This window comes from Melanerpes formicivorus, unplaced genomic scaffold, assembly GCF_026170545.1.
Source record: "Melanerpes formicivorus ecotype bairdi unplaced genomic scaffold, bMelFor1.0.p_v2 SCAF_10, whole genome shotgun sequence".
In the NCBI taxonomy this organism is placed as follows: Eukaryota; Metazoa; Chordata; class Aves; order Piciformes; family Picidae; genus Melanerpes; species Melanerpes formicivorus.
The window spans coordinates 20,704,669-20,715,275 of NW_027142362.1; the positions used below are offsets into that span (position 1 = coordinate 20,704,669).

Sequence of the window (10,607 nt, forward strand, 5' to 3'; positions counted from 1 at the left end):
TAGCAAACTGCTGCCCAAGCTGTCAGCCTATGGCTTGGACGGGAGCACATTGCATTGGGTTAGGAACTGGCTGGAGGGCTGAGCCCAGAGAGTGGTGGTGAATGGTGTCACACCCAGCTGGTGGCCAGTCACTAGTGGTGTGCCCCAAGGATCAGTGCTGGGCCCTGTGCTCTTTAACATCTTTATTGATGATCTGGATGAGGGCTTTGACTCCATCATCAGTAAATTTGCAGATGACACCAAGCTGGGGGCAGGAGTTGAACTGCTGGAGGGTAGAGAGGCTCTGCAGAGGGACCTGGACAGGCTGGACAGATGGGCAGAGTCCAACGGCATGAGATTGAACACATCCAAGTGCCGGGTTCTGCACATTGGCCACAACAACCCCATGCAGTGCTACAGGCTGGGGTCAGAGGGACTGGAGAGAGGCCAGGTAGAGAGGGACCTGGGGGTACTGCTCTATGGTAGGCTGAACATGAGCCTACAGTGTGCCCAGGCAGCCAAGAGAGCCAATGGCATCCTGGCCTGCATCAGGAACAGTGTGGCCAGCAGGAGCAGGGAGGTCATTCTGCCCCTGTACACTGCACTGGTTAGGCCACACCTTGAGTACTGTGTCCAGTTCTAGGCCCCTCAGTTTACAAAGGATGTTGACTTGCTGGAGCATGTCCAGAGAAGGGCAACGAAGTTGGTGAGGAGTTTGGAACACAAACCTTATGAGGAAAGACTGAGGGAGCTGGGGTTGCTTAGCCTGGAGAAGAGGAGACTCAGGGGTGACCTTATCACTCTCTACAACTACCTGAAGGGAGGTTGTAGACAGGTGGATGATGGTCTCTGCTTCCAGGCAGCCAGTACGAGAACAAGAGGACACAGTCTCAGGCTGTACCAGAGAAGGTTTAGGTTGGATGTTAGGAAGAAGTTCTATACAGAGAGAGTGATTGCCCATTGGAATGGGCTGCCTGGGGAGGTGGTGGAGTCACCATCATTGGCAGTGTTCAGGAGGAGACTTGATGGGGTGCTTGGTGCCATGGGTTAGTTGTTTAGGTGGTGTTGGATTGGTTGATGGGTTGGACACAACGATCTTGAAGGTCTCTTCCAACCTGGTTTGGTTTATTCTAAATAAAGAATGTTTATTCTAAAAGGGTGGAAGAAAGTGGAAGATGGGAGACAATTGATTTCAAAATCCTTAGCCCGAAAAATCCTTGAGCAATTACACCTTAACACCCATTGGGGAACAAGAGCTTTGTGTGATCACTTTGTATGGGATCATGGCTACATTGGAGTTTATGAGATAGCTGGGCAGGTAACTAGTAATCACCCAGTATGTCAAAAAGTAAACAAGAGAGTCATGAGACAGGTTCCATCTGTGGGACGTACCATATCCTTACTCCCATTCCAAGCTATTCAAGTAGATTTTACTGAATTAATGCAAATTAACAGATGGAAATATGTCCTAGTTCTAGTGGATCACCTGACACATTGGGTAGAAGCTGTGCCAGTCTCCAGAGCAACCGCCAATGTAGTAACTAAAGTGATATTGGAAGAAATAATTCCCAGATATGGAATTGGTAAACCGGATAGATTCTGATAGAGTCACTCATTTTACATCACAGGTGGTCCAACAGTTAATGGACAATTTGGGCATACATTGGGAACTTCATACCCCCTGGCACCAACACAGAGTTCAGGGAGAGTAGAAAGAATGAACCAAACACTGAAACAAACCCTCACCAAATGAATGATTGAAACCCAGATGACATGGGTTAAGTGCCCACACTTGGCCCTGCTCTGGATCAGGGGACAGCCGAGATCTGATGTTGGTGTATCACCCTATGAAACGATGTTTGGGTTACCTTATTTACAAGGTGGGAGGGAAATGGCTAATTATGAACTGGGGGACAAAAACATTAGAAATTATGTGATGATAATTGGGAGAACTTTACAACAATTACAGGCTCAAGGGATGTTACCTCAGTCAGTTGCTTTAGATTTCCAAATCCATGAATTTAGACCAGGAGATTGGGTTATGATAAAAATGTGGAAAGAACAAACACTTACACCTCAAGGGAAAGGTCCCTTTCAGGTCTTGCTTACCACAGAGACTGCAATATGGACAGCTGAGAAAGGATGGACACATGCAACCAGAGTTAAAGGACCTGTGGATCCATCCACCGAATGGACTGTGGTACCCCAAATGGAGGGCTTAAGAAGGGTCATGAGCCAAGTTAAAGTATCAGAAGAGGAGCAGTAATGGTCCTTGCCTGAAAACATCACAAACTAGGAAAGGGAAATTGGTAAAACCAGCCTGGACAAGGGAAGGGGACATAATCCAAGCAGAGTATCGGTGGGGATTGAAGGAGACAAGACGAGGTAGAACTCTGTAATTGCCACGAAGAAGATCTAGAACCATGGCTGTAGGCAACAACCCCATAGGCCACGAGAGTGGAATTGCAAGTCAAGCTGGATTCCTAATTCCCAGGATCAACCACTCGGAGAGAAAAAATCGTCACCCAGACCTTGGTATATATACCTTACCCACTCACTGTGTACGGTAGCTATTAAAGAAAGGAAATATTTTCAGGCAAGGAACATCAGTTGTTAGCCCACTCCTTTTAACAGGAAGTTGAAATTAGAGTCTTTTTGCCAGTTATAGAAATGTTGTCAGGTTATGTAAGTGTTCCCCCCAACTTGGGGGACACACACATGACTAAAAGGAAGACTCTTGGGAGGATTTCTGAGGTTACTATGTCTCAAGCCAAATGTAGTAGAAAGAAGGGGAGGGATTGTGAGAAATTGTTATATTTGGCTTTCACAAGGTGAAGGTGTGTTGGGCACTGCTGGGCACCACAGAGTTCAATGCATAAACTGATTGGCTGGTTGTAGTCTGTGTTGTGTGGGGTGTGTACAGTGAGCATGAAGATGACGGAAGGCTGGCAGGGTCAAAAGTGTAAACTCTAGTCCCAGCTCTGACCGCAGCCAACAACAGGCGGGACTGGGAAGAGGACAGTGGGAGCATGGTTGGGAAATGTAAAGGGAGTGGTGGAGACATTTATGGATATGTATGTTTGACCTCTATATAAGCTCAGCTCATGTTGGTATGGTGCCTCTAGCTAATCTGCTCTGTGCTCAGCTCTGTTTTGCCTTTATTTTATAACAAACTGGTTATAATTCAAACTTTGAGGTGAGCTCATTTATCACAGAGCTGTTCAGCCTGGAGAAGAAAAGGCTCCAGGTAGACATTAGAGAAGCCTTGCAGCACCTGAATAGGCTCCAGGAGAGGTGGGAAGGGACTATTTACAAGGGCTGGAAGTGCGAGGATGAAGGAAAAATGGCTTTGAGCTGGAAGAGAGGAGATTTAGACTGGAGGGGAGGAAGAAATTCTTCCCAGTGAGGGTGAGGAGACACTGGAATGTATAGCTCAGGGAGGCTGTAAGTACCCCCTTGCTGGAGATGTTGAACGCCAGGCTGGATGAGACTTTGAGCAACCTGGGCTGGTGAGAGGTGTCCCCTGCCCATGGCAGGAGTTTAGGAAGTAGATGATCTTGAAGATCTTTTCCAAGCCAACCCATTCTATGATACTGTAATCCCTCTTGCATGGCAATGAAGTGTGGCACAAGAGGCTGTGCAGTCCCTGTTGCATTTGTGTTGCTTTCACTCTTGCTCTCCTTTTCCCACAACTTCCTTTCCCCGAAGCCAGTGCTGAGTGACCTCCAACTCTGCTGCAACCAAGCAGCAAAGAGCAGGAGATGTCAGCTGCAATGCAGCATCTACTGACCCACCCAAAGCCAGTGCTGAGTGACCTCCAACTCTGCTGCAGCCAAGCAGATGCTGGCCAACCTGCATCACCCCTGGGGGAACTTGAGACAATTTCCTCTTATTCTGTTGCTTGTTAGGTGGGAGAGGAGACCAAGCCCCAGCTCATTCCAACCTCCTTTTATGGAGCTCCAGAGGGGCAGAAGGTCTCTGCTCAGCCTCCTGTTCTCCTGACAAAGGCTACTCCAGGTGGTCTCCCTCTGCACCTAAAAATCCCTGAAAGGAAGTTGGAAACTCATGGAATTGGTCCAACCTCCCAAGTAAGAAGTGATGGCACATGCTCTAGGACATCCAGGCAGTACCTTCTGCATTGTCTTGTGCTCTCTGCTTTATTGTCATTGTAGATGTTGGGGGAGGGAAATGGGGACATTGAATGGAGGCAGCAGTACTGAAGCCCCTATGGAATGCATGGCAAGGAAGCTGCAGCAAGCAGAAGGGAAGAGCTCCTGCTCAGCAAAGGTCCTTCCCGGGGCTGAGGCATTTGGGGTGCGTGGGGCAATGCTGAGGCTCCTCTGTGGCTCAGGGCTGGTCATCCTCAGGCTGATGTGGCTGTTGCCAGTTCCTCACATCATGGAGCACAAACGCCTGCAAAGTCAGGGTGTATGGGTGGGCTGTAGCTGAGCTCAAGAGAGATGGAGCTTCCCCAGATCCACTACCAAGCCCTTCCCACCCCATGCTGCTGTGTCCCCCACTAACACTGGCATCTTGAGCCCCACCCTCCTGGAGAACCCAAAGACCTCCTCAGGACCCCATCCCTATTTGGGTCCCCTCCTGGGGACTCCATAGCCTTGCTGGGACCCCATCCTCCCAGGGACACCACTGCCTTACCTCTGGCCCTGCTTTGCCAGCACCCCATGATCGTCCCAGAGGAACCCTTTTAATTTGGTGACCCCATCCCTGCTGGTGACTCAGCCCTACCTTGGCCCTCACACTCCTCATGGGGACCCAGCCACCCCATGGACATCAGCCCACTTGGAGAAGTCACAGTGCTCTTGGGCACCTCAGTGCTATTGGGATCCTTGCATCCCTCTGAGAATACCCAGGCCCCTTTCATGACCCCACAGCCTTCCCAGGGATACCAGAGCCCTGTCAGGAAGGGCTGACACTGGGGATACTCACGTCCTCCCTCTGCCATCTTCATGTTGGATTTCCACCTGCAAGAGAAAGTTGTCCCAGGTTACACTCAACCTTGGAGGGGTTGACAAGAACCCAGCCCCCACGTGGACAAAAGAAAACTGATCCAGATGGGCAGAGAGAGAGAGATTTGGGATTCCCCCTTCCAGGAGCAGGGGCACCCTGGGTCAGAGGTCTATTCCACTCCCCCTGCCTGTCCAGCAAAGCCTATTTAAGCAGAGACACTGCTTGGTTCTGCCTCTCTCCCCTGCTGTGCCTGTTCCAGAGGTCATTTGCTGTTCCTGCTTCCTGCACCTACCACATGGCACAGCCTAGCTCCATGCTGCTTCCAGACCACTTCTCAGGAACTGAATCCACTTACATCAAGGGAATCCAATGCCAGCTGGGCCTGGTTTTGTATTTTCTTCTATTTCCCCTTTTCCTTATACCTTTGTAACCTTCCCTGGTACTCAAATGCTATAGATATTTTGTTTAAAATTACCTTTTTACTTCCAAACTGCTTCCAGATCATTCCTTGCATGATTTTACCTCTCCTTTCTCCTGCCTAATTTCCTTTTACCTTACTAGGAAAAATGGAGAGGGGGAGGAAATCTAAGTCTGTTCTGTTTGTGCTTTTGGACTCCAGGTGAAGCCTTAAACCACCTCAGGTGTAATGCACAGGGGGCTTAGATTTCTCCACTCCTGTGCCCACTGTCCATAGACTACACCCAGGGAAACTGGGTCAGGATGCATTGGCGGGGCTGGCTGTGGGTGCAGAAGCCATCACACCAGGGCCCTGACACCAAGCTCCATGCTCACCAGGTCCATGTAGAAGTCTTCCAAGCCCAGAAGCCAGAGGGCAAAGTGGATGCAGTTCTTGGTGCCTGGCTGATAGTTGCCTGTGCTGTTCATTGCCATCCTGACGTTGCTATTTAATTCCATGCGGTCCATCCCACCTCTTTTCCGGTACATCAGGTATTTCCCTCTGGCTCTTGTCACGGCGTGGAAACCTTCCTTGCAGATCTGACCAATGTTCCTCCGGACATCAGTGTCTGGAAAATCAAGAGCCACACATCGCCCTGGCCCAGCCCTCACCACGCTGCAGACACGAGCCAGGGCTCAGGCACTTACTCTGGAAGTGTATGACCTCTGCATCCCCAAGGTAGACAGCTGCGTGTGTGAAGAGGGAGCTGCAGGAGCCATACTGGTGCAGGGGGAAGAGCACCATGTCCCCGGGCTGCAGTGCTGCCTCTGCCACCTCCTCCAAGACCTCCTCGTGCCCAGGGGTGCCCTTGTGCAGCAGAAAGTGAATTGTCTCAAAGGCTGGCACACGGTCACCTATGGAGACACACCTGGTACAAGCCTTCCAAAACTGCACTGCTTGAGCCCAGCATGCAGCCAGGCAGGATTTCACCAGGCTGAGGCATTGGGAAATGATAGAGATCTGCATGGAGAGAGGAATAGGAATGGGGTCAGCACCTGTGCCTTGGGGGGCCCAGTCCCACCTGCCACTACATCCTGCCCATTATGGCTGCTGCCAGGGCAAGGCTTGGCTCAGGCAAAAGCCATCCTGTGCCTCCCTGCTGCTGCTCCTGCAAGGTGGAGACATCCCGGCACAAGCCCTGTGCCTCCCCTCGCCCCTGTCCCCATGGGAGCATGTTGCAGGCAGCTGCCTGCAGAAAGCTGTGGAGATGACAGAGTCCTTACTGTGATACCCAGCAGTGACATGCCATAGGAGCCAGGGACAGAGCTGGGCTGCTGGTCCCCACAACAAGGGCTGTGGAAATACATCAGGGAGCAGCTGAATTGGGAAGTACTGGACCCAAGCTGACCCTTCCTACTTCCTCTGACTGTGAGAGGTGGAGAAAGACTGAACAAAAAATCAGGGAACAGTTCAAACTCTTTGCACACCTGCCTGGGGCTTTGTGATTCTTCAAGCTGTGTCTGATCTGCTCATTGCTCCTGAATGTTATGTTTGGGATCAGGATTAGACCACTTGGGACAGCCTGGAAATGCTACTGACTTCCAGACCTCCGCTGCGGCACCCAACATCCACATTCCCCACCTCTGGAATCTGCACAGTGCTGAGTGTTGGGGTGCAGAGCAGGCAGGAGGTGCTGTGAGGCTGCTGTGGCAAGAATGATGCTAGCATGGGTGGCAATAGCAGAGATAGGCAGCAGCAGGGGTAGGTCCTAGCACAGGTGAGTGCTAGCAGGGAGGGTGCCTGCAAGAGAATGGTGCTACAGGGATAGGTCCTAGCAGCAGCTGAGTGCCAGCAGAGGCTGGGTGCCAGGCTCACTCTGCCCCTCTCCCCACAGCTGAGCACCCTGGGGCAGACCCTGTGAGCCCAGGCCAGGCTGTTCCTCCAGACCCAGTGCTGGGTGCCACAGGTGTGTGGGTGCTGGCAGAGGGTCCCTGCTTAGGGGCTGGAGCAGAGTGCTGGCAGCTTTGGCATCCCCCTTGCATGGCAATGAAGTGTGGCACAAGCGGCTGTGCAGTCCCTGTTGCATTCGTGTTGCTCTCACTCTTGCTCTCCTTTTCCCACAAGTTCCTTTCCCCGAAGCCATTGCTGAGTGACCTCCAACTCTGCTGCAGCCAACAGCTGCTGGCCAAACTGCACTGCCCCTGGGGGAACTTGAGACCATTTCCTCTCATCCTGTTGCTTGTTAGGAGGGAAAGGAGAACAAGCCTCTGCTCATTCCAGCCTCCTTTTATGGAGCCCTAGAGAGCCATAAGTTCTCTGCTCAGCCTCCTGTTCTCCTGACAAAGGCTCCCCCAGGTGGTCTCCCTCTGTGCCCAAAGTTACCATTCTGTGTCAATCACCAAGCAGCCCCAGCCTGAAGAAGCACAAAGCCCCAGGCAGGTTTCACAGTTTGCACCATGCCCAGGTTTCCCTTTCAGCCTTTCTCCACCTCTCACAAAGACAAAGAGCAAGAGACGTCAGCTGCAAGCCAGCAAAAGTCAGCCTGTGCTTCCCAGCCGCTAAAGGTGGAGACGTCCCGGGACGAGCTCTGTTCCTCCCCTCCCCCTGTCTCAGCGGCACAGCGTCGCGGGCAGCTGCAGTCATAGGACTGCCCAGATGGCAGAGTCCTTACCACAATTCCCATCGTCGATGTCCCTAGGACCGAGCCTTTTACGTAGCTGGGCTGCTGGCACCTACAAGAAGAGCTTTGGGCAATGAAGGAGGGCTGGGCTGGGAGACGCTTGGCTCCAAGCTGACCGCTCCTACTTCCGGTGATTGTGGGAGGTGGAGACAGAATGAAACCGAAACCCAAGCACAGCAAAATCTCTGTGGAGACCTGCCTGGGGCTTTTTTCTTTTTAAAATTGGAGAGGATCTGCAAATTGCAACTGAATGTTAAGTTTGGGAACAGAGGGAGATCACCTGGGATAGCCAGGAAATGGTCCTGAGTTTCCCCCCACTGCTGTGCCCCCCAATATCCACATTCCCCACCACTGGAATCTTCACTGTGCTGAGTGTCGGGGTGCAGAGCAGGCAGGAGGTGCTGTGAGGCTGCTGTGGCAAGAGTGGTGCTACAGGCATGGGTGGCAGTAGCAGGAATAGGCAGCAGCAGGGGCAGATCCTAGCAGAGGTGGGTGCTAGCAGGGGAGTGCAGCAGGTGAATGCCAGAAGAGGCTGGGTGCCAGGCTCACTCTGACCCTCTCCCCACAGCTGAGCACCCTAGGGCAGACCCTGTGAACCCTGGCCAGGCTGTTCCTCAAGCCCCAGTGCTGGGTGCCACAGGTGTGTGGGTGCTGGCAGAGGGTCCCTGCTTAGGGGCTGGAGCAGAGTGCTGGCAGCTTTGGCATCCCCCTTGCATGGCAATGAAGTGTGGCACAAGAGGCTGCGCAGTCCCTGTTGCATTTGTTTTGCTCTCACTCTTGCTCTCCTTTTCCCAGAAGTTCCTTTCCCCAAAGCCAGTGCTGAGTGACCTCCAACTCTGCTGCAGTCAAGCAAAGAGCAGGAGAGGTCAGCTGCGACCCAGCATCTACTGACCCACCCCACATCTATTGCATTCCCCAAGTACCACCCCAGCACCCAGATTGGTGTCCTACCATGATATGGGGACTGTGGCCCCCAGCTGCAGGAAGGGTGGTACCTGGGACGTGGCCCCTGGGGGAGGACTCATGTATTAGGAAGTACATCCTGGTTGTTACGAGTCAAAGTTCATAAAAGATGAGGTGCAGTGTGCCAATTTTAGGCTGTGCCTTTAAGAAAGGACAGATACTGAACACACTAGCTGAATGGGGATTGCCACGACTTGCGGGGGTTCCATTCGGCGGGAAGCCCTCTTGGAACCACGCCGGGGCCAGCAGCTTCTGGCAGCCATTTTCTGCTCTGCTTCTTGGCCTACGGGAACCACTGGGACTGCGGAGATTCCTACACACGCTGCGAGGCTTGGAGGAGCCTTCTTTTCATGTGCCTGCGGCTCGTGATCCCTGTGTCGGCAGCGGCAAATTTTAAAAGGGATTGCCGCGGCTCGCGGGGTTCCATTGGTGGGAAGCTCTCCTGTCTTCTCTCATACTCTCTCCTGCTCTCACGTGCCACCACGCGCTGTGGCCAGGGACAGGCATGGTTGTAACTCACGGCAAAAACTCCCTTAAAAAATCAGTGTCAAGCCAGACTGAGGTAGAACACAAGCAGGTAACTGTCCAGGTATCTGGCTGTAGAGAGTGCTGGAGCCTGGCTCTTGAGATGCAGGGTAGTGGGGGCAACTCTTGCACAAGGTGTGAGCAGATTGACTATCTGCTTAACCTGGTGGCCAGAATGAAAGACGAGGTGGCTAGTCTTAGAGATGTAAGGGAATGTAGGAAAGAGATGAGCTAGAGGAGGAAAGAGATGAACCAGAGGAGGAAAGAGATGAGCCAGAGTAAGCAGGCTCTGCAGGCTCCCCCAGCAGAGGCTGGTTGTCCAAAAAGCAGAGGGGAATGGACACAGGTTCCTCTCAAAAGACACAAAGTAAAACCTCCTTGCCTCCCCTCACCTTCCCCGCTGCTCTTGGAAAACAGGTATGGAGCACTGGAGATGGAGGGTGAGGTGATCCTGATGCCGGAGGACACATCATCTGGGGTTTTCCCTGAGGCTAAACAGCCTAAGGTTAAACAGCCTAAGGCAAAGCAGCCTAAGGTTAAACAGCCCTCCCCTGGCATCAGGACCTGCTCCCTCAAAAAAAAGAGGAGGGTAATTGTTATTGGTGATTCCCTCCTGAGGGGAACAGAGGGCCCCATATGTTGGCCAGATCCGTCTCATAGGGAACTTTGTTGTCTCCCAGGAGACCAAGTTAGAGATGTTACCAGAAGGCTGCCTAGTCTGGTGCAGCCCTCTGACTACTATCCCTTACTAGTTATGCAGTTAGGGAATGATGATGTTGCAACCAGAACTCCCAGGGCTATCCAAAATGACTTCAGGGCCCTGGGTGATCTGGTTGAGGGGTCAGGGGCACAAATAATTTTTTCATCAATATGCATAGTTGCAGGAGGGAATACCATAAGAAACAGGTCAGCAGCTGAAGTCAACAAGTGGCTTAGAGGTTGGTGCAGTCAAAAGAATTTTGGGTTTTTCGATCTTGGAGAACTTTCTACTGCACCAGGTCAGCTGGCAACAGATGGAGTACATCTGTCCCAGAGAAAGAGAATGGTCACAGTATATGAGAATGGCCTGTCCCCCAAAGGTAAAAAGATTCTGGG

At 52.1% G+C, this 10,607-nt stretch overlaps 1 protein-coding gene across 3 annotated transcripts; it reads right to left on the reverse strand.

Moving 5' to 3' along the window:
- Nucleotides 1-4,106: 4,106 nt before the first annotated feature.
- On the reverse strand, nucleotides 4,107-8,139 carry LOC137443930 (uncharacterized). 3 transcript variants are annotated; one of them, XM_068144148.1, is made up of 5 exons: nucleotides 8,016-8,139; nucleotides 6,052-6,364; nucleotides 5,740-5,972; nucleotides 4,927-4,961; nucleotides 4,107-4,392 (listed from the first exon to the last, which is right to left on the reverse strand). In XM_068144148.1, the coding sequence occupies exons 1-5, from the start codon at nucleotides 8,025-8,027 to the stop codon at nucleotides 4,371-4,373; spliced, it is 615 nt and encodes a 204-aa protein (XP_068000249.1). In that variant the 5' UTR covers nucleotides 8,028-8,139; the 3' UTR covers nucleotides 4,107-4,370. The 3 variants fall into 3 exon arrangements, with proteins under 3 accessions (XP_068000249.1, XP_068000250.1, XP_068000251.1); XM_068144149.1 differs by having other exon boundaries at nucleotides 6,052-6,211; nucleotides 8,016-8,136; XM_068144150.1 differs by having other exon boundaries at nucleotides 6,052-6,258; nucleotides 8,016-8,112.
- Nucleotides 8,140-10,607: the final 2,468 nt, after the last annotated feature.